The following is a 27,865-nucleotide window of genomic DNA, read 5'->3' as shown; positions in this document are numbered from 1 at the left end:
TGACTATGGCCATTTTAACATTTAAAACTATACTATGGCAAAGTACATTTTCCTATTATTTTATGAATACATGATTGACCTGAAGAATAAAAGCTATATCATACACTTGGAAAATATGAGCTATATCAAGCTTATAGACGCTAGGGGTGTGACAATAAACTTAGCTCATTAAATAAAACTAAAATACAGACACTTGGTTCACTAGAATGAGAGAATATTTTAATACTATTTTTAAGAAATGTTCAATTGCAAAACATTTGTCTTTTAATCACAAAACAATGCAGTTGTATTTTGAAATGTTTGAACTAATCTAGGGCCATAACTAACAATTATTTTGGTAATCAAGAAATCTACTGATTATTTTGACAATTGAGTAATCTGATCATTTTTAGTAATAAAAATAAACCTAAGTGAAAAACAGGCTTTAATATGACTATATTTATATATAAACTAACGATGAGGCAATCATAATTGGTTCAAATAAAGTATTAAATCCAAATAATTACATGGTTTTATTGAACAAAACTGTTAAAATGCATAATGTAATATGCCTAATTGCCTATATATAATATGAATATCCATTATGTATTATAACACATTCCTGCAGAGGGCGCCAATGTTTCATTTTCAAGCGTTATTCAATGAAGTTTAAATCCATTTAACAAGCAAACAGAGCGACTTTTATTTTTAAATCGCGATGTACAACAAATCGCATGTTTAGAAATATGTTGATGTATTCTCCTGTGTTGGCATATGTTTCTAAATGATTTACATTACAAATCTACACCGATAACACACACTGATTTCCCAGATGAACGTTAAGCAACCCAAACTCCAGCATATGCTGAGGAAGGGTATATTCTTCCTCAGTAGAATATACTCTGATAACAGTGCAACACAAAGCGCGTTAGACTTTATATGCGTTCCCAAATGAAACCCAAATGAACAGCACATGCAATTCACACCTTGTACGAACCCTGTGTAAGGCACTTACAACTGGGGTACAACTATAAAATGGGCCAGCATTCTGGAGGGCTTAAAATCAGAAATGTGATGCTCATATTATAAGTTATGATTATTTTATGTGGTAAAGGACAGCTGTAGATAGGAACTTGTATTGAACCCAGAACATTTCTGTGTAGTGTTTTGGATCTCTGCTCACCAAGTCGTCCTCTTTGTAGTGCATCTTTGATGTGTGTCTTCTCATGCTGTACACAGTCAGTAACAGATAGAAGAAGGCAAATGTAGTGTGCAGCCATAGCAGGTTATTACTGAAAGAGAGAGAAAACAAAGCGATGATTCATTCATTAACAGTCATTCAAGAGTAATATCAGTGTCACAGATATTACCCGGGCTTACCCAGATTTTAAGTTGGCAATTGTAGTTCGCCCAAAACTGTAGGCATTATCTTCTGCAGGAAGAGAAGATCATAGGGAGTCTTTAGTCATATAAAGTACAGGAAGTAATCCTAGATGACTCTCTCAAATTTTTTTGACTCACCTAATAGGTCTCCTGAGAAGTTGACGGGCAGGACGATGCCCACAGAGAGCACGCCCACCACTACCAACAGACCAATGATGTGCCGCTGGAATGAGAGGTAGTGCACAGAATCCTCCCCACACTTCTCCCTGATCTCGTCATCTCTGTAAGGGAGAGAGAGAGACGTCAGTATAACATTAACATTTTTAGCCAGATGTTATTTCATTCAGACTTCATTTGAATGATGGGTAAATACCATTTTCATGAAGCAATATACCTTAAATTTAAACCCAACTGTAATGTATTTGCTTTTTACATTTACCATTATCATAAAAAAAAAGTATTTCATTAAATATGCACAATATTTAGTTCACAATATAAACTATAAATTAAATATCTGATGAAAATCTGATTACAGTGCATCGCAAAGAAAATATTGTATAATTTAACACAAAAATATGATATAATCTAATTATAACACAACTGAAACTGAAATTGAACTGAAAATCTTACTTCCTCATTCCTTCTAATTTGAAAAGGACCCTGGGAACTGCTGACATGTAAATGTATTTATAATGTTTTGGGGTTTTGTGATCAGCAATCCAGTTATTCTGGAACAAGTTGTTTTAGCATAGTTGGAATAATCAGGAAGTCTTAATTTTAGTAGTTACATTTACATTTATTCATTTAGCTGACGCTTTTATCCAAAGCGACTTACAATTGCTATATATGTCAGAGGTCGCACGCCTCTGGAGCAACTAGGGGTTAAGTGTCTTGCTCAGGAACACATTGGTGTCTCACAGTGGATTCGAACCCGGGTCTCTCACACCAAAGGCATGTGTCTTATCCACTGCGCCATCACCACCCCGAGTAGTTACAGTATGTTCATAAAGTAAAAGCAGAAGGGACTCACTTTATCCTGAAGATGGCGGTTAGCCAGGAACAGAAGCCCTATTACAGAGACAAAGAAAAGAACATCACATTCAATGCACTCTAACTGTTGTCTGTTAGTCACCTCCACATTCAGAGACATTAACAATCTCTAATGCAGTTTGAAGAGTTGTTAGAAGCTGTGTGGGTTCACGTGACACCAGTTTACATAAGTGCAGTTATTCCGGATCACAGCAGGGTAGGGAGAGGCAAACAAATGGCTGTCAGAAGGCGTTGTGTGTGCTATTATGAAATCTACAGGTGTGTGCATTAAGGGGGATAGAGCTATAGTAGAGGACAAGAAATACTTCCTGCGTAGGCTTTTGAACATGAGTGAATATGTGAGCAAGGAAGACAAAGGGTATGTTCAGAATGGCAAACTTTTACAGCACCTTTACTACTTTTGTAGTATGTATGTATGCTGTGAACAATATGCATATTTTCTATATGGACAGAAACCTGGATGATGTAACGCCCTCAAGTTCATCTTCTATTTAAAGAATGATCTCCCTTTCAAATGACTCATGCCAGGGATTGCACCTCTCAACTTGTCAAGTGCTGCAAAGAGCACTGCAGATATAGCCTTAAGGTCTGTACAACAAGGATGATAATAGTTACAGTATCTATAAAGTTTTAATGGCCATTCTAATTCTATGTGAATAGGGAAGTCCACACCCTTACATAACTATAAAAATAAGCCACAGTTATTTCAGTATTATTTATCTACTATTATAGTTTTAATAAATATTTTGAATTAAGTTTTTATTTTTGTATTTTCCGTTTTCATTTTAGTAATTAGTACGTTTGTAATTTTGTGTGTTTTTATAATTAAATATAAAATATAAATGTCCATATTAGTCTTAATTGTTTTTTTTTTTAGCTTGTTATCTTAGCACTTTAAGTTAAACTACAGGAAAATGAGAAATTATGCATTGGCAACTAATTGAAATAAACCATTAACTGAAATAAAATAACTTGCAACAAACATGTTGTTTTTTTATTTAGTTTTAATTTTGGTTTTAATTAATGATAATAACCCTAATAAGGACAATATCATTAGAATCACATTCAGAACTCATTTTTCTACAGTAACTGATGAATGATAAACATATTTCCAGTGAATCAGAATCCACTTAGCTTTAAAGCGCTTGAAGATTTAAAGTGACGGATGACATAACTGCAGCATGATAAACAGAATGTTGTGTGGACACTAATAGAGTTATCGTTTTAATTATATAGTTTAGTTTAGTTATCTTAGTCTATAGTTATAGTTCATGGTGTGAATGGGCATTCACAAAGGATCATTTTACTATTTAGTAATGTGCATAGAATATCTGATGTGTTTAATACTGTATGTTGATTATTCTAGAATGACATTCTTGATGATTATTGATTATTCTAATCTAGACATCTCAAATTCACTATATAACTTTTTTTTTTTTTTTTTTTCAAATGTGTCTAGAAGTTACTTGATGCCCACTGTCCCATACTGAACGCTGTTTTACATACATGTTGTAACATTGCAGGGAGAATACAGTGTAAAATGAAAGCATGCTAGTATTCCATTCTGAACATAGCCATAGGCATCCACATTTATGACCATGCAAGCTACTTACGTTGTCCCTTTGGTCAAAGTCGACCGAGCTGGACACTGAGGTGAGACGCTCGTATCGGGAGTCAGCAGGTGTCTGCATGGCGGAGGCCACACTGAACACAAACAAACATTGTCAAACACATGCCCTCAGAGCACAGGACGCCAGCTAACACAGTCACTTAATGGCATGCCACTTCATTCAGCACTTTTTGGAATCAGGATTGTAGATTTTGGAACAACATAAGGCTGAGTAAATGAGAAAATTTGAATTCTGGATGAACTGTTCTTTTAATTAACTTTATTTTAGCATATTCATTTGATGTCAGCTTATTAATAAGTGATGGGCACTGCTAGGCCCTCCAAGCTCAGATTACTCCAGCTACATCAGGCCATATCAAGGCTAACCACATATCAGGCATGCCGCAAAAAGTGACTGTGCAAAAAAACTCAGAGTTAGTTTTGCACACATTGCACACAAACTGTTCACAAAGAGACTGCGGTAAACCTAGAAAGGAGAAGAACATGCAGAGAGAAAAGCATACATTTAGAGTTGATTAGAGCCAGAATGTGTTAAACAGAGAAAAACTCATCAAGAACTGGACAGAGACACTAATTTGAATTCTACTGGATGATACAGTGGCCTCCAAAAGCCACACTTCATATAGTATGAACTAAAATATCAAGTTTAAAAGTGTGCTTGTGAAATAAAAAATAAAATTGATAATGCCATTTCGTTTGAGTTTGCTATGTAAAGCATTGGCATACACACGCTTTATTGGGGCCAATGTATGCGTTATTCTCAGGCTACAATATTCACAAACATTTGGACTGATTCTATAGGAACACTTCTACAGGGCACTTGGAATAATTAGTAATCCTATCCATTTGTCAATTGACGAAAACAGTCACTGGACAAATCACACAGGGGTTTTCTATGCCACCACAGGATGCTTTACCTCTCCCTGTAAGCCTCTTCCCTGTGTGACCTATAGGGTGCTAAGACCCTGGCCAGAAAGTGCACGCTTAAAGGAACGAAAACATATTATTTAATGGCGAAGTGTGTAGTTTTTTGCAGTTTAACATGCAGAGAAACTATAAGTAAACCATGTGTAGTTTGACTTTCTGAAGAGTTTAACACTTGCAAAACATTGCTCTGTTTGTTTTAGAGAGGTCCGATTTGTGCTGCGAGTTTGGGACAGGAGTATCTGTTTATTTGGAGGACGGGGATGAGAAAATGTGGTAGGAGAGTTTGAGAAATCTGTTTGGAAACTTGCACAATTTCATTTGGGGCAGAAATGACACAATTCACCTTTAAAAGACAACAATCCATGAGAACCGCAATTATATTGATTAGTTCAGGTAAATGTGATGAGTATCTTGAGAAACCCTTAACCAATGGACTCTAGGAAGGAAGTCATTTTAAAAAAGGACAATAGAAACAAATAAAAAGAGTTAGAAACAGTACACAGTGAACAAGTTCACCCCAAATTCTCCCGATAAAGCACACAGCAGAAGAAATGCCAGAGGGACAAAAGGAGTCCTTGGAAGAGAGAGATGAAGTTTAAAACCAACACATACTATTCCTGCTCTGCCAGACGTTGATAGAGCTGATCCCGCCTACGGTTGAGGGAAAAGAAATTCTTCAAGTTCAAGCTTAACAGGAATTAGTCAAAATATGATACCATTCATTTTGACAAAGAACATATTACTCAGCTGAGATGCAATGACACTATTAAAGGGATAGTTCACCCAAAAATGAAAATTCTGTCATCAATTACTCACCCTCAAGTAGTTCCAAACCTGTATGAATGTCTTTGTTCTGCTGAACACAAAGGAAGATATTCTGAAGAATGAGCAGCTCTGGGGCACCATTGACTTCCATAGTATTTCTTTTTTTTTTTTTTCCCTACTATGGAAGTCAATGGTGCCCCAAAACATCCTGGTTACAAACTTTCTTCAAAATATCTTCCTTTGTGTTCAGAAGAAAGAACGACTTGAGGGTGAGTAAATGATGACAGAATTTTCATTTTTGGTTGAACTATCCCTTTAATTCAACATTTTCCTTGGCCCATGCAAGTTATTACATGTAAAATCACTAAATGCTAAATTAAAAAGGTTTGATTTGATTACATTTAGCACGTGACTCTGTTTTCTTTTTTATTATAAAACAAAATGATATACAAAAATATATAAGAATGAGTAGTTTTAGTTTAGTTTAGTTTAGTTATAAGAGCTGTAGCTAATAGCACGTAGCTGCAGGTTTGTTGACAGCGTTACAGTTCCACATTACTTCACCACTAGTCCCAGCCTCAGACGTCACAGACACGGAACGTTGGCTAAACGTCTGATGCATAGGGCACACAAAAGTGGAAACACTTCAGGAGTTTCGAAGTTGTCCTCTGATTTGTTGAATTATACAGGATTTCCAGAAGACGTGTGTGTCGCGTTCTTTAACGTTCCGCCTGGAAACAAAGATGCCGTGACGCCAAACCCCCTCACGAAAGAAGAAAGCCGTTGTGTTTACAACTGTGACGGCAAGCGCATATCGGGATCAACTAAACGCTGGATTTTCAAAAGTATGTGAAATATTTAAAGTTCGCGGCATAGAATCTTTAAAATACGTCTGAGAGTTTTACACACCGGTCTGTTATTGTGGCGACATTTCCACGCCCCTAAACATGACGCGGCACAAAACGAAACGTGATTGGTAGCTTTACCTGCCAGTCATATGGCCTCTCGGGGGCGGGCCTTGGCCAATGAAAGCTACCATAGATTCCAGACCTTTAGCCGTCAAGGTCTGGCTACGCGAGACTACTTCACCACAAACTTCACACTTTCAAACTGGTAATGTCAGCTTGACCTGTTTGTAAGCAAGATTAATATGTGACACAAGGAAACAGTTCTACACCAAAGCATGTTTTAGGCACGCAAACTAGGAAAATGCCTTGGGAAAAACTCATGTAATAACAATGGTAGAAGTGCAGTAATTAACTGTTGAATTATTCATTAAAAATGGACTTTTCAGGGTTTCACTCTGAACTCATGACATTTAAATAGAGAATTGGGCAGTCATAATGTGCGTGTTGTAATTCAGGGAAATTTTTATGGAAGTAAATGTCCAAAACAGATCAATAAATGTTGGGTGGGTACACACAAAAACCCATTACATTTATTTAAGGGTTGACGCCTCCTTAAATAATCCTTAAAAATGGCTAGATGCCACCCAAGACTTGGTCTTGAAATATAGTGAGTGGATCTGACACGAGCTGAATCATGACTTTTTTTTTTTTTTTTTTTAAATAGATGTGCTAGCCTGAAACATCGAGAGCAGCTTTTGCATCTGCCTAGTAAAAATGTGGCTGTTGGATCTGACAGGACAAAAATTATGTTTGAGATGCCCGGAATATAATCAGATCTCCCTTAAACGTAATCTCTTGTGCACTTACATACCGGTCAAACCAGTTTCCAAAACGAAGGATGTGAGTGTGACTGAAAGGCATGGTCATATTACTAATCGAATAAGACTAGCTGAGCTTTTGGACAGGTAGAAGCTTCAGATCTTTACAACCAATCCATTAGCTAAACCCATTACGCAGCTGCTGAGATCATGCTGCTGGCTTGCAGTGTTAAATGCAAGAAACGCATTTTCTCTTTTATTTTGCCTAATCAGAGGTCTTGTCCAAACCGTGACTAATTAATGGAGTATATATAGTCTGACGATTTCACAAAATGTTACTCAGTGCAGGAAAGACGAGTGTTTGTTTGGGGTTATATTGGGGCCAAGAGCATGCTGTGATGACGCAGCCAGCTGAGGCCGCAGTATAACACGCTGGGAATACGGCAGTAACAGTGCAGTCGTGACAGTTTTATAGTTATTTAAAATTGTATATTAGTGAAATCTACTATTAATTTTTACCTGTCGGCATCAGAGACCAATGCGAGACGCCCATAATCCCACGCCACCTTCCTCAAGACAGAGAACACACATAGCAGCACCTGGAGACACAGAACATCCACGTTACACAATCAAATTCACATCTCATTCCACACATGCATACAAACGCAAATCCCTGTTCACAGCACCACATTTATGAAACACACACTCCTAAAGTGCAAAATTTTAGAACTGCAGGAAACTGTTTTTTTCAGAGGCCCAAAATAATCTGAAATATGTGCATTCATTGTGGATAATAAAGGCCTGCAGAATTTCACAGAAAGCTCTGCTGATGTCCACTGAATTTAATACAGTTTTACGCATCCTCAGCCACTTGTTTATTAGCGTAATACATTATGCATTTAGGAGATACTTTTATTCAAAGTGACTTAAAATAGAGGAGCATAAGCACATTGTCACAGAACCAGCAATATTCTCAATATACGATGCCACGTTTATTAGATCGCTGGATTAGGGAACAAACTAGAGCAAAGGGGAAATGTGCAGAAGAGAAAGAAAAGGATTTTTTGGTTCAGGGTTGTGGAGTGGTTAAATGCCGGCAGAAAAGGTGTGTCTTTAACTGCTTCTTGACAGTTGTGATACTTTTAGCATTTGGGTGGAGGTTGGCACTTGGCAGCTCATTCAACGAGAGAGAAGCAGGGAAGGTGAAGGCTCGTGGAAATCGACATTGTGAAGGTGCTGCTCATTGAGTGTCCATTTTCATTTTAAAGTCAACATGAAGTCAACAACCTTTCCTTTGCTATTGGCAACTGACTGAATTGTGAAAAGCGGGTGTTCCATACCAGAAAGCAGGGCTAGGCGATATGGCCCAAAAAAAAAAGTCGATATCGATAATTATTCTCAATAAATTTCAAATCTTTATTTCTTTCAAGTTTAAAGGCAGATTTTGCTCCTAAGTGAAAGTTATAGAAACCAGACCGTTAATTATGCTTTTAAACTACTCTTTATGTTTTTTAATTCTTTATACTTTTCCAGTGATTTTTTTTTTCTTAAGATAAATATCTTAATAGAAAAAAAAATTCTTAGTTTTTGCCGTTTCTAATGTGTGATATTGTTTCTAATCATAAAACAGGTTTGTGTTGAAATGTTTTGTGGTGAAATGTAATTTTTTTTTGTTTTATTAAAGTTAACCCTTGGTTTTCCATAGTAGCATACATTTAGATCATGATAACCACAGTTAAAACCACATGTATAGCACCTCAATACCATGATAAAAATGTATATGGTAAATTATGGTGATTTGTAGATTGAAAAGCCTTCTGACCGTATCGCTGCACACAGTGTTTCTCCTGTCTGTCAGAGCTGTTTCATCTGGCTTTAAACTAGTTTAAATCAGAGTCATTTGTGTTCTTCGCTGAATTCGAACGCTGGATCTCACGTAAACGCATCTGCTCTAGTAAGCAGTTCAAACTTTGAGCAGAGCGGATAAATGGTCCGTGTGGTTCAATTGAGCAACAGCTTTTGGTACATAAACATTTTATTGAACTTATAATTATTTAATCGAGGAAAATTGTATCGCAATAATTATCGTTATCACCCAGCCCTAAGACTGTGTTTTCCTTCCTTATGGTGTTGGATATCTTATTAAAAAGTCTATAACCTACAACAACCTATAACAATGACTAAACCTTTTTACAATGGGTTAACATTCAACAAAAAAGCCTGAATTGAGCATAAGACCAGGAACAGGTAAGAAAGTAAAGAGAATAAAGACTGATTCCATGTTGACTTTGAATGACATACTCGTGCTAAATGAACAACGACTGAAAATTGTAAACTTGTGATGCGCACCAAGAAGCACATGAAGTCAAGGGCAAGTACGGTGGGCACTCCTCCGAAGGGCAGGCCCTGGAGAACGGTGCTGCGTATCCGGGCCGAATAGCAAAAGTCCTTGGAGCCATTGGACCTGGAGCAGTGCTCAGAGCCTTGGCAGATCTCCGCTTCACCGGTCGTAGCCATCATGAGCAAAGCTAAGACAGCCAGCATCCTCAGTACAGCTGCATACTGAAACTCCACCTGTAAGGAGACAAGATGGAGAGTTGCATTTTAAAAGCATTTTTAGGGGTATACCAGCATACGGATGACCCAAAGCTCTAATATTGATCACATGGGGTCTTTATGGGCAATGGAAAAAATAATCCACTTTCATTCCATGAGTCCTACCATCTTTTGTGTTGTACAGAAGAAAGAAGTTACAGAAATTTGGAACAACATGAGGGCGAGTAAATGATAACAGCATTGTCAACCACTTAAGAAATGGCTTAGAATTCAGATTTCATACATTTTCATAGATTACATAGCTGAACTATGAAAAATCAAAAAGGCAAAAAATCTTGCTCATGCTTTCTTCTGAAAGTAAAGAGAACACTTTTGGAAATAATCAGACAGGAAAGACCGGTCGGTCCTGGTAACCAATGAAAGAATGCCGAAAAAACACATCAACACACAACAGCAGCTGCAGCTCAATATCATAAATCAGTCTAGGTGTGACTTAGCGAATTATGCAACTGCACGAAAGCTTTGCTGTGAGTAACTGAAAACAGATCTCTACATTAAAACATTCGTAGACCTCCAGGACTGTGCGTGCTGTGCTTTGGCATGCTGCCGCTGACTCGACACAGCCACATCTATATTCCTCCTACAGTGAGATCAGCCTCGAAACGACTTGACAATGGACAAACAGAGGTCAGTCAGTATAAGCTGTCTCTCTGAAGTCAAATGTGCCCACTGTAACAAGTTCTTCCTAAGGAAACAGTGCAAAATTGACAACTAGTACTGTATATTTCAAATATTAAATAATAGTTCAAATATATAAATAAAAATGGTTTTCTTCTGTGAAACACAAAAGAAATGTTGATGTTTGTAGTGCTTTTCCCTTTTTCCAGTCTAAAAAGCCCCATAAAACAAAATACTGATCTAAAGCGGAAATAAAAATTTATAAAACTTTAAAACACAATAACCAAAAACACAACGAAAGAATAGTAAATAAAAAAAATATATAAAAATAAAACATTTATATTAGTATCTCAATGCAATCCAATTAAGTTTGTTTAATTTGAGCTGGTGTCTGCATTTAAAGTTTAATCCGCTGGTCATTTGTAGTTACATTTACATATTGCACAAAGAATGCAATGCAACATACACATACAAGGGCTGTCCAGTGTGGATCAATGCCAGAACCAAGGTTGTGTTAACCGTGACAGCAGGACTCTGTCTTTTCCAATGGAAAATAAATACAGCATATAAGGGTGATGGGGGAGAGAAAGTCACATGCTGAGTTTCGTAACAAACCAAGTTCTGTGCCAAACCAGCAGAAGGTGAGGTCAGTCATAAGCATATCATCTTTGACATCATTTCATTTCTGATAACTCAAGGAAAGTAAGCACTCGGCAGAATTCCTGGTTGGTGAAAAACTAGCCTACATTACCATGTATATAAATTTCGACCAATCAGAGAATTTTGACAAACAACACTTTAGTGCCACCCACTCCCATTAAGGACTGCAAATGATGCAAGTCAGTCTCAAACTACTTTTATTTTTTCATTTTGCAGCTGGTTCATGGCTTTTAAAGGCCTATTCACACCAATGACGATAACTAAAGTTTTAATACTCGTTCTAATTCTTGGACTGCATATAACTATACCGCACCATAACTGATAACGACAATGACGAATATCATTGGAATCACTTTCAGAGCTATTTTTGAATGACAAAAACATTGAGAGCCAATCGGAAAACATTTTGCTTTCAAGAGCTCAAGCATTTAAAGGGGACAACGAAACTGCTGTGCACATTTATAATAAACAGAACGATATTGTGCATTGGTGTGGACTAAATATATCCAACACAAAGTTTTTATAAACGATCCCCATGGGAAAAATCCAACTTCTGCAATTGTTACTGGCACACTTAATCACACTAAACAGAATCAAACAGTTGTAACGTCAAATTAGATTATCGAGATGCATAAATTCAAGCATGTTAAATGATTTAATAAATCGCAAATGTCAATGCATTCCCTTTGGCAGCCATCGAACGGTTCATACCGTCTTGCCTGTAGACGTCAGACTAGGTTCTTAGGAGGCTTTGGGACAGATGGCTGGGACATCCACCCCGCTGCTGTTCTTCTGAACTCAATGCTAATGCCGAGTCATGAAAATGAACAGCGCATGACAGAAAACGTTACAAGCTTGTGACAGCCAAGCTCTAACAAAAGCATAAGGTTGCAAATGATCCATATTACAGAGAGCCATTCACAGAGAGCCCTTCTTTATTTACGTTCAGTTAGGCCTGCTGCCACACAGACAGATCTTGTGATTTCCTGGCATCCCGTATTCAAAATACATACTGTTGAGCAGCGCTCCATCTGAGTCTGACAGCCAACAGTCTGAATACGGCCTCTGAAGGCCTCATGTTCAAAGCATCGTGATGTCGTAAGTCCGAGCGCTGATAGATTGCTGCTCTTTCACCTGTTTTCCAGACGTCTGAAAATGTGCTCAACAGATCAATGAGAGAACTGATTCTGAACAGGTCACTGGAAACTACAGCAAAGCACGTGCCTTCCTGTAACATGCTGACACTTGTTAAGTTCTGAACTGAAAGTTCTAACCTCAAGTTTGACGAGACTAAAAACCACTGCTGATTTGTTTGTTATTCAATTATTTATCTAGCTCATGATGTTGCTTTCATATTATCGATTAAAGTGCCCCTATTATGCCCCTCTAAGTGAATGAACACATCATGCAAAATTTTTAATCTGAAAGTGCACCGTGTATAAAATTGTTGTCTCTCAAAAGAAAGAGTCGACTCTGAATCATTGAAACGAGTCGTTTTTAAAACGAATCACAAGCCGTATCATGTTGATGTCAACATGAAACATTAGCATATTGCCCGCCCACTTCTTGTGTGCGCAGACCTGGGAAAACTTGATTTTCGTGTTGGTCTGAATGAAAATGCAAATTCAATCTTTGCCACTAGGTGCCGCTTTTGGAGCGTTAAAAGCTCACAAACACTGCTTTAAATGAATTCGACCAATCACCGCAGATTAGCGTCACGCAAAGGAGGGGTTTGGAAAAATGAATCGTTGAGCGAATTATTTGTGTCGTTGAGCAAATAAGGCAAAAATAAATGCATATAATAAGAAAATGAAAGTGTTTTTTGACCTTGCATCCATGTCAACCTGTTGTTGGGGACTCCCAAAACCAAAATATGAACCTTTCATTACCCATAATGGGGGCACTTTAAACAAATTGACTTTTTTGAAATGGAGAGAAATTATATTCCAGTCTTGGTAAGGAACCTTTGAGCAGATGAGAATATCAGCATAAAAAAAAAGTAACATTTCTCCAGTGCTGCTGCTGCAACTCTTAATCTATAGCACGGCCTCACTGACCTCATTTGTGCAAGTATCATTAGACTCGGCTCAGCAAAACTCACACGATCTTTAACAGTAGTTGCGATGTCTTTTAAAATGTTATCATCTCAGGCCAACAGTATTGATCTAAACATGTTCACAACACCTGCAGCATTTACTAATATCAGGGTTGGGCAAATCCGGGAAATCCGAGGCTAGTTTTTAAAGTAATTAAACTGAATTGTGATCTCAACAGAAGTAGTTAATCACTGTCCGACACACGATTTGCTGCTTTTTTTTTTTAATTGTGCATATTAATTCTCTGATATGTAGAATAAATTATATCAACATGCACTCTTAAAAATAAAGAGTGTTTCTGAAAAATGAAACATGAATAAAAACTAGAAGTTATATGAACTCATTTGAAAGTTTTCATTATAATTCTGCATCCAACTTCATGGTGTTTGTGTAATATAATTCTGATTGGTGCACAACCGTGAATAATACATTAGCCTTGCTACTTTTTAATGAAGTGTTACATCATGAGCGAGTGGCCTTGGATCAGTTCAAACAACTGCTATTGCCTGTAAAAACCAACAAACTAGTGATTCCTTCACTGACTCACACTATCATTCTGCAGTGCTTACAAATACATCACCTTCATGCCCTGCTGGACTACACTTCAGAGTTTAGCTTTCATGAGATGGACAAACAAATACAATGCTGTGGATAGGAGCGTGTCGTTCTGATAATCTGTTCTTTCCAGGGGTAGTTGGCCTCAAGGTGAAAGGAAACTGTCAATCGTTTACCACATTACAAGAGTGAAGTAATGCTGGAAATAACATTATAACATAATTTCCAAGGTCAACATGATACCAATTCATAAACACGATCACCAGCTTTCCAGGGAATACTGCGGTAGAGTTTTTGTTCCCAGTGGAATGCGTTATACAAGTACAATTATTGCATTTTTTTTTCTACCTGTAGTATCACTGCTACTGAATTTTCATTAACTGTATCTAACACGTGCTACCTGATCCAGTGCTGACCTATTTAATACTTTATTTTTAACCTGTACTTCATTTTCATACGTTTGTGTCTACACACACCTTATGTCTGTGTGATCTGAACGTATTCATCTAGTGTCTCATGTTTCTTCAAACAATCATCTAAATGTCCAGTGAACCCTGTACAAATAAATAGGACAGGAAATGACAGATGAAAGCTGATGGCTGTGCAGATATCACACACCTTGAAAGTATTTCAGAAACACTGAAATATAACCAAACAAATAGATACAGGAAGAGTGCGATTAAGAGATACTGGGCCTCATTTACGAAACGAACGTACGACCGAAAATTTGAATTTATCAATACGGACACGAGCGGTGGCTACGATCAGATCTCACGTTAGGTCTGAGCTCGTGTACAGTGTAGTTTTTGAGTTAGCCTGAACTTGCATGCAGCATAGAGAATTTCGGAGAACTGTATAATGACAGCATTTTGTTCATTTAGATTATTTTCCTAAACCGACAAACAAACTTTCTTTTTCTTCTTCCTTTCAGGGCTTTAGCTTTATATGAGCAAATAGCAGCATAAACAACAGACCGTGAGGAATCACACATCGTCCTATCACACACCTGCAGCGCTTCTGTGAATGGAGAAAAACTGAAATTATAAAAGGAATAAATAGGGCTACACAAAATATATTTCTCTTTATTAAGAGATTAACAAAAGAAAAAAGTGCGAGAAGTTGCCCGTAGGCCTCATTGAGTTTATGCACCTTGAGTAAACATTGCTAAAATTATCCACAAATAATGCTTTTTTCCATTCCAAAACTGTGGTGCATAAGCTCAGATCAGTGAGGCCTACGATCAATCAGTTCCTAAAAGAAATACAAAACCTGTGCTAACTGAAAGAAGACAAACTGACAAAAAGACTGATTCTAAGATTTGCTCATAATTTAGCATAATGACAGATTTACAAGCAATTTCAAAGACACCAAATTAGGTTATAAAAAAAAAAAAATCAATGACAGATTACTGATATAATGTTAATAAACCAAAGTACTAATAATATATTTTGTACCTTTATGATACTGACAAACACCATAAAAACACAGGTGGTAAAGAGAAAGTCAAATGCTGAATGAAAGCATCAAAGGTGAAGTGTTACATATAATTCTGGCAATGTCAAATTATGTCTTTCTAGAAGCCATCTCCAAGACACCAATGAGCTCAATATATTGATTTTCGTTGTGCTAAGGCCAAACGCAAGGATCACAGAGCAGCAGCAGAAGACATTGAGCAACCGAAACTGTGATTAGCCACAGGGAAATCAAACTTGGCGAACTGAAGGTGTTGTAAAGTTTTAACATATCACAGAGTCAGTGGAACACTAATAAACAACTTGTTAAACTCAAGGCACGAAACAAGTAAAATGCTGCCAGTTAAAAGTGATTTCGTTCTGAAACATGCCATAGATTAAAGTCAAAGTAACTAATTAGTACACAAAACACACAATAAACAACATATAATTACATGATCGCTCAACACTGAGAAGTTGGTGGTGAAGCTTTTTTTCAGAAATTGCTAGTAGTGTAAATTTGACAAATATTTATAAAGTAATGGCAAGTAATGTTGAATAAAAGATGAGATTTTGAAGTAGAAAGACTGAAATCATATTTTCTTGTGAACCATACTCTGGTTAACTTTAATAACTTTATTTACACCCCCCCCCCCCCCCCATCTACCATCTTTTAAATGCCATATATAATTACTTAATCTTAAAATCTAAAAAGCAGCTATATGTGTCCATGTATAAAGACCCAATTCATACGGTGTAAAATTTAAATTATAAATATGTGTCAGATATTATTTGGAAAATATTTAGTTATTCTACCCTCTATAGTATTACACTGTTGAAGGTATTATTTATTTGAATGAATAAAATGCTTGATTTTATAATATTTACTTACTGGTTGATTTAATTTATTATTTATTTACATTTTCTAACCTCTGGTTTAGATCCCTTCATAAAGCCCTAGTCATATTCTAGTCAGATGGATCAGAATATGTGTCAGTAGACCATAATCTGTTATGATACTGGTGAGGAGGATTGACACTAATCGGCAGATTAGCTACGCCACATATCACCTCAGGTACCTCCAACTCAATATTAACCTCAGCAAATACCATCAACATTTACTAGTCTTTTAGAAAAACAGCTGCAGCTACATAAGGGCAGGCTTATCTAACATCAAAATAACCATGGTAGCTACAGACCGGTTCTGAGTGAGACTACTATATTTAGTCATTATTAAATATATATAACAGGTAATTATGTATCGATCTATCTTTTAAAAAAACTATTTATGAATGAAGGTAAATACTTAGCTACAGCTAATGCGACCTAGCCGAACTGTTAGCCACTAAGGTGGGGTGATTTCTCATCAGCATGTTTAAATTATCTGACATTTGTATCAGTTTAGTTCTACTAAAACTAGGCAACACAATGATCAGACTGACAACGCTTAGACTAGTTAGTTTAGATGGTACAAGTTAAGCTAACTCACCTGGCCGCAGTGGTCAAAGCCAAATTAGCTCTCGGCTAGCTACTTCAGTAATATCCCGAAATAACCGGAATAATCTCAAAATTCCAGTTCGGTATTTCCTCAAAACGATTTAATAGTGTTCGGAAAAACAAAATGCCGAGGATTAGTCCATCATTCAGTTAGTGTCTCATCTGTACGACACTGACACTCAACAAGCCCTAGCATGGCTGTGATGGGTCGGGCCGGTGTATGAGCGGTTGATAGGCAACACACGAACTGTTTCCCAGCTGGGGCGTCGTCCAAGCTCGGCCCTCTTCGGATTCTTTCGGTCGCATTCGGCTCCGCTTTCGAAGTCTGTCGCGCGCGCTCGGTTGGTGTTCGGTTTTAGTCGTTTTTTTCCGGAATTGTTCGGTCACAGTCGTTCTTTTAAACGACTTTGCCACCTGGTGGTGGTTGTTACGCACAGCTATAACTCAAATAAGCTTGTAATGTGTTAAAGTTAGGAGGAAACGTCGCTTTCCATAGCTATTTTTAATTTAAAGTTCTTTAATGGGATGATTTTGTTTACACACAATATACGTATTCTACACAAAACAAAAGAAGGGCAAAATATTATAAAATATGAATCATAAAATTCCAAGTATTTTTTAAAAATAAGAAAATAATTATAAAAATATATTTTTTAAAGGGAATAAAGTTATAATACGTTCCACAACAGTGCATGTATTGCCTTCTAGTGGCTATGAAAACATCTCCAATCCTTTGAACATGCTCTTATTTTGTAGAGCTGTCCTTTAGGGATATTTAGTTTTCATTTATGTAATTTTAGTTTAAAAAAGCTAAACTTCACGTCAGCCTGCATGTTACTGACTGCATATAAACAAACTGACAACATTGTCGAGAGAGGGGTTTTTTACTTTTTTTATTTATTTATTTATTTATTTTTATTATTGAATGCTTGAAAAACAACAACAAACAAAACAAAAAAACAACAACAATTGTCATCATCAAAACACAACAATCCAACAACTGCTCGGGGACATTCAGTCTTTCAGTCCAAAGGAAGTCCTTTCACAAAGTCATTGTTTTTATGGCTTTCAAGTTTGTTTGTTTTTTGTACCTTTTTATTACTACAGAGTCATAGTTTTGCATGGCATACGTCAGCAAGACGAATCCCTCGGGAAATGTACTCCATAGTGGAAAAAGTTTGCCTCCATGTTTTGTGCATTTACTTATGTTTTAATGAGAGGAAAACAATTTATTGGATGTTTATTTTCTTGATAAAAAAATGCAACTGCTATATAAAGCGAATGTTACATTATTCAGTATATACATCCCCTAGATGTACATTTTTCTGGACCATTTATTTATTTATTTTTTCACAGCATTCATTGGAAGGGAGCATGATTACTTCCTGAAAAATTCTGCATCTCTAATAAAATCAGAGGTACACTTTAAGATTTTGCATAATGTTTATCCATTATCCAGCTTCTTTTTTTGATCTCTCTAACTTATGTGTATTCTGCAAAGTTGAGGAAGAAACTTTACTCCATTTATTTTATTATTGCAATCAGGTTAAATCTCTTTGGGAGAACTCAAGTTGTTATTTATCTTCTTTTATAAAATGTGATTTAAAATTTTCACTGAAAGACATATTTTTGTATTTTTCTGGCCATGCTATTGATCTTGTTGTTAATTTTTTTGTTTTGCATTGTACATTTTTTTATTCATAAAACCAAAATTCTCAATAGTTACCTATTTGATGTCTTTCTTGCAGAGATTTTGCTTATTGTTAAATCTCTGAAACACATTGATAACAATAATAATAACAAGTTTATTAAGGCTTAAGACAATATTTTTCTTTCTGATTGATTGTTGTTGTTGTTTTTTCTCCTTTGTTATTGTATGTCTTTTTGTCTTGCAAAAAAAAAAAAAAAAAAGTTGAGCTCAACGGGGTAAAGTGTGGATTTGCTTTATAGGGGGCTTTTACCATAACAGGAAATGTACAGTAAATCGGTGCTTCCTGGGTCAGGTCATGTAAAACTGCGTTTTTTGTTCCTTAATATTAATTGTGTTTTTTGGAACGTCCAATCACGTCACCTCATTAATATTAATAATTGTATTTAGTTTTTCAAGGTCCCACCTACTAAAGGCGGGGTTTCAGCATTTCAGACCAATCAGAGACGCGCACCGTGCGAACGTCATGCAGCGTAATTAATATTCATGAAGCAGGCCTTTCCAATAGTAGGGTTTCTTTCTAATATGTTTCTGGGCGCAGCTGAGAGAGCGTGGAAATGGCAGCGGGTGGCTCGTACAGTATTGTGGAGTATTTCGGGGGAGATGACGGCTATCGCTGCGGTTACTGTAAACATGAAAACGGCAATTTCTCACACGGTGAGTGGATGTTCATCTGTTACAGATGGCTGGTGGTAAATCCTCAGTGAATTGACAGAAGAGTCCAGGGAAGCCGGGTTTGACCAGGCTATTTTGACTAGCTTTCAACGGTTTCGTCAACTGGTTAGCATTATTTGTGAAATGTTGAGGCGCTTAATTATATTAAAGTATTAATTATGTAGTTCCAAATGTGTTGTTTAAAGGATTTCATTGTGTAATCCATTAAAAAAAGCACGATGGTTTCATTATATGTGGTGGATAGTAGACCTTGTCAGCCAAACGTTTCCTCACATTGTAATGTGTCAGTTTGCTAAGTTACTTCAGAGGAGTATTTTTAAAACAGAGAAGATATAAATGATTTCTTAATGTGAAGGAATAGCAGAGGCCTGGTCATGTTTGTCCATCCCTGCCTGGACCAGTGTCATGTCCTTTTGCAATGGGTTTAACAGCCCAGATCTTTACAGGAACTGTGTGTTCAAAATGATAATAAAGTGCATATTTGATACCAATTAGATACAGGTTTAAATAAGTTTATGAAATAATGAATTTACAATCTTCTAGATGCCACAGAACCCCAAAGATTATGTTTGTGTGAGGGACCACCCATGCTAAAATTTAAAGGCTTCTATATAGTTTCTTGCATAAAGACCCAAGTTATACTATGAAAAATTAATATTATAATCACATCTATAATATTTAGTTTCTTTTAAGTTACATTATGATGTTTTTTACTTGTTATAGCATTGTATTTAATTTAATTATTTAAGTGTTTGATCATTTATGTATTTAAATAATAACTTATTTGATTATATTTAATCTATTTTAAATTGTTTATTATTTTATTTAGTAAATGGACATTTTTCATGCTTTCTCTTGGACCCCCCTAGCACTCCCTTGCAATTTGAAAACCCTATACTATAGAGTTACAATATTACAGTTTAGATAGAAGTCTGGTCAATTTTAGACCATAATGCCATACTTTTTATAATTCCCAATGGTCCAGGTAATCGCAAAAGTTTGGCGGTCTAGGTCATGGAGTTGGGCGAAGTGGTTTTATGTTCTCTCACTTTGTTTTGTACTACAGCCACCAGATAATTGACATTTACATGTTTCTTGATTCACCTTTATAATGATGCTGATGTTGACGGCTCACTGTAGAACAAGGATTGCGAGGCTGCAGTGTTGTAATAGTGGGGAAGTTAGGTATAAATACGGGGCAAACGTGCTGGAGATAATCTGATCCTGGTAATCTGCTCCATGCCACATAATGTGGAAAACCGGAAGAAGGAAGAATGCCTCTGATGCTAATCCAGACGTGGCTGGAAGCCATCATGATGGGACCGTTAAGAGACGTACTGTCGTTTGGCAGATGTCCTAAGTAACTTGCTTTGTCTATTTTAGTGACTTGCATAATGGTGATGATCTCTGTAACTCTTCACGTCTTTGGGGGCTCTGTCTTTAACTGATAGGCCACCACGACCCATTTCAATCCTGTCATGTAGGAGAATAGTTTAACTGATTGCCAAAGTTTGTTTGTTTGTTTATTTATATGTGCTTCACAATCACAAGCTAAAAAACACGAGAAGATAGCAGAAATATACATATCCACATCACATAAACGCCATGAAGCCATTTAAAGAAGCTCCTTCTGTCACCTCTGTGTTTATATTTTGTCCTGGTATTGAAAGTGAAAGCAAGCTCCTGAACCTTTCAAAGTCAGCATTAAAATTTGATGCTTTTGAAGACTTTTTTGAGTAATATGAACCAATTCATCATTCGCAATAAGTCTAAAGCCCCATTGACACATTCATCTTAATCTTTTTTTTGTGTAATGTGCAGTAATGCAACAATAAATCTGAAATAGTAATGGGATCAATTTTGGTTTCACCTTGACTTTTGAACAATAGTTTTCTCTCTTTTTTGGGCTGAACTTACATTGTGTGTAAAGCTGTAACTTTTCTTTGCAAAGTATAGGCTACTAACCAGTTACCATAAAGATCAGCACTTAGTGGAAATGCAGGAAAAGCTGCTGCTGGATGACTTGAGGACTGGCATAACAGAGGTGAATGACTTGTCTTAAACATTTCACTCTTCAATCAAATATTTGCAATGAGATTGCATCATAGCGGGCTAATGCTTAACCCAGAGAAGACACACAGCCTGAATCCTTTGTCAGATACATGCTTCTGTTGCAAAATTATGAGTGCATTGATTGCATGAGTGCAATGAATATAAGGAGACATTTCATTTATTACAATTTAGGTTTATTAAATGCTAGATATAGTTTATTTTGCAACCAAAATAACGGTATTAACCATGCAGGAAAAAAGTACATGATGAATAATTTTAAACTTTTTAAATTATAAACAACCATGGGACTCTTATTTTGAAATGTCTATGCTTAACTGTTACTGGCTGCTCATTCAAAACGACGATGCAGATAAAATATGCACTCGCACAACTCACACTGTCATGTATTACAATATAAACATCTAGTTATTATTATAATTCACCGACAGTAGATAATACATTTAAACTGCTCTGAATGTGTGAGCCTTCTCTTTAAAATATGCAGCACATTTATTTCTTTAATGAAATCATCATCTTTTAAAGTTAGGCTGTATTGCGATTCCTATTTTTACATCCTCAAATTAGGACTTGAAATGATAATTAAGATACTTTATGACCTGCGACTGAAATGCTAGCACTGTTTGTGAGTGTTTTATTAAGACAGATTCTTTTTAATTGTTTTACTTGATTATTATTTTGAGTAGCGCATTCAGAGGGTGTGTTGTATTGAATCAGCGATGCGGTAATAAATCAGCCTGCAGGTTAACTGGCACAGGATGTGGTTCACGTACTTAGGTCTGTCTTTTCAGGACACAGACTAACTGTTGTGTGGTGCTCGGCCTGAACTGTTTGCCAGTGATGTCTTTTTTTTTTTTTTGATGAAGAGATCATGCATTGTGTTTGAGATGATTACTCACCTTTTTAGGGCTTGTTTATCTACCTCAAACCCAAATCAGGGGCTATTGTGCGGTGAAAAAACAGGTGCCCTCGTATTGTAGAGCTCAAAAGTGAGCGCTTGCTTTTCCTGGCCTGGATTCAGTAAATATTAATACATTTTGTGTTAATTTACATTCACATTTAGCAGATGTAGTCATCAAAAGCTATTTGCTTCCTTTAACATTTAAAAGAATATTCACTTTCCCACCTTATTCGAATAAATCATACTCTTAAAAAGGGAAAGCTCTAGATTACAGAAAAGATGTGGCAAAAATAAACAATAAAACTACATAGACATATTCATGTAGACCAAAAACTAATAAAAATGACAAACACAAAACAAAATGAATAAAGCTTTAAATAAATAAAATGAAAAAAAAAAATCTAATATATAATATCTTAAAATCATTATAAATCTAAAATATTAACAACTAAAATAATATATTAATAATACTAACATTAGCATGACAATAATCTGACCCTTGCAGTGATGTGCCCAATTCAAGTATACAACCCATCTGCAAAAAAACATTTATTAACATGATGCTTAAAACAGTGCCTCAATGTAAAAACTAAATATATATTGTCTGATGTACTAATATCATGCATTGAAAGATTTAGACTTTATTATTGCTCTATCAATAAATGGTGTACTCTGAACAGGATTTTTAATAGTGAGAATCTGAGAAATGAACTGGTTGTGCCTTAACCATTCCTGTTCAGCAGATTGAAAGAAACATTAGCACCCCCTTGTGTCCAAAATCAACCAACAGCCTAACTTGGTTTTTAAATATTTTGTTAATTTTTCACCAAAAATTTTATAAAAATGACTGTATATGGTGTCAGTCAGTCACTCATTTTTAGTTTGGATATGCATCTTGATTAAAATGTCTTGTCAGTATAGTCTGGTTTTGATAATTATGTTTTTAATCCACAAGGTTGTGATGAGGTAGAGTCTTTTTAATCTGAAATCATGTGTCAAATATCTCCTCTGTGTTTGCATTAAATGCATTATAGCTCAATCAGATAAAGAGACATCTTAACCCCACAGCCAAAAAAAACTTTCTCAGAGCTTTGAGGACTGATGTCCTGTACTTGTCCTTGTGTGGAAGCTTAATTCTCCATGACGTCAAAGGAAACATTTCCCTTTGTGAACAGTGTGTCACTGAGATTTGCTGTCAGGGGTCCTTTTGAGGCTCGCTGGGTCTCATATCTACAAAAAATCTCCTGCTGTGGTTCTACATTGCATGCACACACAGCTTCTTAAGTGATCGTGCATGTCTTTATTTAAGAGGTTGGTCCTAAGTTTGTGTCGTATGTTCTAAATGCTGTTGTTCTCTCTCTAGGCATGTGGTCCCATACTATGACAGTGCAGGACTACCAAGATCTCATCGACAGAGGCTGGAGAAGGTGCTGTGTCTGACTCCTGAACTGCGTGCATCAAAATATAGTCTTCTGACTTTAAATCATGTGCTGCATAAATAGTTTTTTTTGCAATATGTCTTAGCAGGAAACACTATTACACATGAACAGGATGTAGTAGTCTGGTCAGTGTAATGATCTTAACACAGTGACCGAATCAGACCTTCTCCCTGAGCCTTCTGCCTGAAACCATCATTTTAGAACTTTTTTCTGGACTTGATGTGATCTTTTTGAGTGCAATATTCAGCAAAAAATTGATTTAAAAAAAAAAAAAGTGTACAATGCCAGGTCTATTTAAAAATAACTTTAAAGGACAATTTAAATGAACGCTCATTTATTATAACAATTTGAATGTGAATTTGAATGTATATTTAATAGTGAACCCTGCATAAATGCATTATGATAATCGTTGGTTTGTGTATGCCTCAGTTTTAATTCTATTATATTTAAATTAAATTGATCTCTATTTTTTTTTTTTTTAGAAGTGGCAAATATGTTTACAAACCTATAATGAATAAGACATGCTGTCCACAGTACACCATCAGGTAAATTAATCTAATTTTTTTTTTTTTACTATATACAGTAGGATACTCTGAGGTATAATAAAATTAATATCTGTTATATTTTTAAATGTGTATATATTGCGGCTCAGAAATGCTAATGAACAGTTTGCAACATGTCAAATATGTTGTGTCTTTTTCACTCTTTATATAAAATGTGCTGCTGTACTTGTTTTATGAAGGTGCCATGCTTTGAACTTCCATCCATCGAAGACTCACAAAAAGACCTTGAAGAAGGTGAATAGGTTTCTCTCCAAAGGAGAGATGCCAGTAGAGAAGCATGATGAGGGACATGAAGGTGAGCGCCTTTAACTGGATATCAGGTTGCTGGTGGTGATTAGGCCTAACGTTCACACAGCAATGTCAAGATCCACACGCATGAAGCTGGATGCTATGTTGGATGTTTATTTTGTCCATGTTTCGTAAACTAATTTGAAAAAACTCGTCATTACTTTCTAACATAAAATGTGTGAGTTGCATGCCTTCCACAAACCGAAGAGGACTCATTGTTTACTTTTGAGCTTGAGCTGACCAATAAATTACAGCTTTTGGTGGTATTCAGTATTTATCTTATGTTATGAATTACCTCTGATATGGCTTGAAATTATTATTTATTTTTCCCAATAGAGGATTCAAAATTTAAGAAAAATGAACACTGGAATGTTTAATCAATTTTATTTACTGTATATGCACAAGTATAACAATATATACATGTTGCACCGATATATATTTTTACTGAAACATTTAATATATGAAAAATGCAACATAATGACTTCCATGAGTGATGACAAACAAATCTTTGAATCAGTTTGGAATAAATTCTGCGAAACTTTTTCAGTTTGAGTTGATTGAAGGAATCATACTTACCAACTGTAATGCTGTCTTTGCTCCTGAACTCTCCATTAAAATAGCTCTTATTTTCACAGTGCCCCTTAATTTTACATAGGCAGCAAATAATATCTGGTTAAATATGATTCAGTATGTTGCCCAGTCCTAATTTGAGCCAAAATAAGAAGAGTTGCATCCCCAAGCCAGTGTTTTCTACAGGTATAGCCTCTGTCTGTTTCTTTTATCTTGTGGTCTGGTCTGATTTGGTTTGCCATCCCAGGTTTGTTAGAAGATATCAAAGGTCGTCTAAAGCCTCTCTCTTCCATACTCCAGAGGACAGTGGCTATAGCTGCAGGAAAAACCCAGTCGTTTTTGTCAGGTGCGCTTTCTGTGCTGTAGACCAGATGCCCTTCCTGTCATCCATGCATCATGTTATCTCCATATTTCGCACTTTTCTGTTTTTTTGTCTGTATTCCTGTGCATGATTTATTTGTGCAGTGACAATTTTGTCTCTTCCTCATCAAGACCTATTTCATACCATTTAGATATGCAAATTTAAAACTTGTGTGAGTGTGTATGTAAATGCAAACGATTGAGGTTTTCTTTTCAAATGATTTGCATGATGGTCCCAGGTCGCAGTGCGAGTTGAGTGATTCCCTGTGGACTGCATGAGTGGCATTGTAAATGTGGTTATGTGCAAGTGTTGATTTTTTTTTTTAGGAGAGCCTATGGACTCTGTGCATGAAGAGGGTGTTCAACCACCACCTCAAGACCCTCTGACAATAGACCACAGTGAAGTACAGGACATCAGCACCAGCCCAGACACAGACCCCACCAACTCAACTGCACCAACAACGCCCAGAGACGACGCAGCACCCACCCCAGCAGAGAAAACCACTAATGTTACACCCAAACCAGGTCAGTCTCATAGAATCTGCATCTTTAGCATTTATACTTTAACTCTCACGAGCTTTAAGTACAAATCATTTACTTTTGTTTGTTCTTTGCGAGTTTGGATCGTTTCAGTCAGTGAGTGAGTCATTGGACTGATTGGCTAATACTGTATGTTTGAGACAGATTTTTAACAATTTATTAAAAATAATTGGTTCATCAGAGTAATTTAGATGTGAATCATTCTACACGGGAAAGGCACTGCTGTTGTGTGCAACCAGTGGTCCTCACAACAGAAAGATGTGTTGTCTTGTAGCTATTTTGCAATTCCCATTATGTCTTTCTCATCACATCTCATTCAGTTCAGACTGCAAACTCAAATTCCTGCATGCTAAAGGTCTATGGCCTTTGTGTTGCAGAATCAGTTGCAGAAATGGAACTATTGTCAGAATTTCTGAAAATTGTAATACATTAATCTGTACATTGATTCAGAGGCTTAAGAACAATTAAAGCAGTAGTTCTCAATCTTTTTGACTCTAAGGCCCCTCATTATCCACAACAGTGTTTGAAGACCCTATATCTTCCTGTTGTGTTATTTACAAGACTTTCCTGTAGCTCAAATAGTAGAGCATGGTGCTAGCAATGCCAAGGGCATGGGTTCGATTCCCAGGGAAAGCAGTCGCTTTGGATAAAAGCGTCTGCTAAATGCATAAATGTAAATGTCAATTTTACTGGTCTGACTAGTAAAATGCATATTCATGCTTGTTTAGTGTTCTTTTAAATGAAATCCTTTTGAGGCCTCGCTGGAAGTTTGCTAAGGTGTGCTCCCTGTTTGAGAACCACTGCGTTAAGAAAACCTAATGTTATTAAAGTCATCTGGGAACCAGTTGTCAATTTCTAAACTTACTGTTAACCAGAAGATGTTCCTCTGAGGAACACTAGAGGGCAGCATTGGTTAAAGTAAATGGGACACCTCCTTAGGGCATGTTGTTTTTGTTTTTTTTCCTTCGTCACCTTATGTGTTCCTGAAAATATCACTTTTCATGTCTAACTGAATTTCACCCCTTATTGAAATGAAGATGTTTTCGGTTTTATCAGAGGTGTCAACACTTTGTTTTCCTTTTATATAAGCGTATAATATATTCCCTTTAGACTTGAGGCAAAGGACCTTATATCTCTGAATATCAGTTATAGACAAATTAAAAGTCCCATACATCTACAGGCCCCTGGAATGAGCACCCCCACAGAACGGTCCGGAAATGGGAAGGATTTACAGAGCCTCCCAAAAGGAGGAGAAAACTCTCGCTCTCTCCATCTCCAAATGGAAACCACCTGGTGACAAATTTATCGCAGCTTGCTTTATGACCATCTTTACGTCTGAGTTATGTCTGTTGTTAGCGTTGACGCAGACGCAGCTAAATGACTGACTCCACACCGGAGGTTAACACTCTGGTTATAAACAGCAGAATCTGTGAATCCTTTCTCTGGACATTTGAGCTGAATGGAGCGAGTACATGTGAACAGGCTTAGACCTTCACTCGTAATTCATGTTAATGAGAAACAAAGAAAGAACAATTTAAAACTATATATTTTTTTATGACCCTGTCAATCTGGAAACTGTTAAGTGGTTGCCAAGGTGTTTTCAGCAGTTGATAGCTGGTTGTGTTTTAGGTGATTGCTGTGGTGTTACTGAGTGGTTGCTTAGGTCTTCAAAGGGTATTAGTAATAGTAGTGAATAGTAATAATAGCACAAGACACGTGATTTGAGGAATCATTTATACACTTGTTCAAATGTTTGGATCTGTACGATTTTTTAAAAATGTTTTTGAATCTCTTTTACATTCACCAAGGCTGCATTTATTTGATCAAAAATACAGTAAAATAACAATATTGTGAAATA

At 36.4% G+C, this 27,865-nt stretch overlaps 2 protein-coding genes across 12 annotated transcripts in view; one reads left to right on the top strand and one right to left on the bottom strand.

Moving 5' to 3' along the window:
- The window catches only part of LOC306882367 (CSC1-like protein 2), a 31,221-nt gene extending 14,068 nt beyond the window's left edge, over positions 1 to 17,153 (bottom strand). For 2 of the 3 annotated variants that reach the window (XM_079436928.1, XM_079436929.1), the window contains exons 1-9: positions 16,886 to 17,153; positions 9,750 to 9,974; positions 7,920 to 7,999; positions 5,582 to 5,620; positions 4,026 to 4,116; positions 2,393 to 2,430; positions 1,501 to 1,643; positions 1,360 to 1,411; positions 1,163 to 1,271 (exon numbers count right to left, since the gene is read on the bottom strand). In XM_079436928.1, coding sequence (XP_079293054.1) covers positions 1,163 to 1,271; positions 1,360 to 1,411; positions 1,501 to 1,643; positions 2,393 to 2,430; positions 4,026 to 4,116; positions 5,582 to 5,620; positions 7,920 to 7,999; positions 9,750 to 9,944 — 747 coding nt within the window. In that variant the 5' untranslated portion in view covers positions 9,945 to 9,974; positions 16,886 to 17,153. The remainder of the gene's footprint in view (positions 1 to 1,162; positions 1,272 to 1,359; positions 1,412 to 1,500; positions 1,644 to 2,392; positions 2,431 to 4,025; positions 4,117 to 5,581; positions 5,621 to 7,919; positions 8,000 to 9,749; positions 9,975 to 16,885) is intronic. The other variant, XM_079436930.1, reaches the window with a different exon arrangement.
- A 1,945-nt stretch (positions 17,154 to 19,098) lies between these two features.
- Positions 19,099 to 27,865, top strand: part of LOC306882365 (arginyl-tRNA--protein transferase 1-like) — a 77,846-nt gene continuing 69,079 nt past the window's right edge. For 2 of the 9 annotated variants that reach the window (XM_079436918.1, XM_079436926.1), the window contains exons 1-6: positions 19,128 to 19,258; positions 23,611 to 23,674; positions 24,169 to 24,231; positions 24,429 to 24,544; positions 25,355 to 25,453; positions 25,795 to 25,992. In XM_079436918.1, the coding sequence (XP_079293044.1) occupies positions 19,159 to 19,258; positions 23,611 to 23,674; positions 24,169 to 24,231; positions 24,429 to 24,544; positions 25,355 to 25,453; positions 25,795 to 25,992 (640 nt within the window). In that variant the 5' untranslated portion in view covers positions 19,128 to 19,158. Of the gene's footprint in view, positions 19,259 to 21,232; positions 21,321 to 23,610; positions 23,675 to 24,168; positions 24,232 to 24,428; positions 24,545 to 25,354; positions 25,454 to 25,794; positions 25,993 to 27,865 lie in introns of all 9 variants that reach the window. The other 7 variants (XM_079436920.1, XM_079436921.1, XM_079436922.1 and 4 more) reach the window with 6 other exon arrangements.

This window comes from Barbus barbus, assembly GCF_936440315.1.
Source record: "Barbus barbus genome assembly, chromosome: 16".
Lineage (NCBI taxonomy): Eukaryota > Metazoa > Chordata > Actinopteri > Cypriniformes > Cyprinidae > Barbus > Barbus barbus.
Note: the sequence above shows the minus strand (reverse complement) of the source record. Positions and strands in the feature narration are given on the sequence as shown.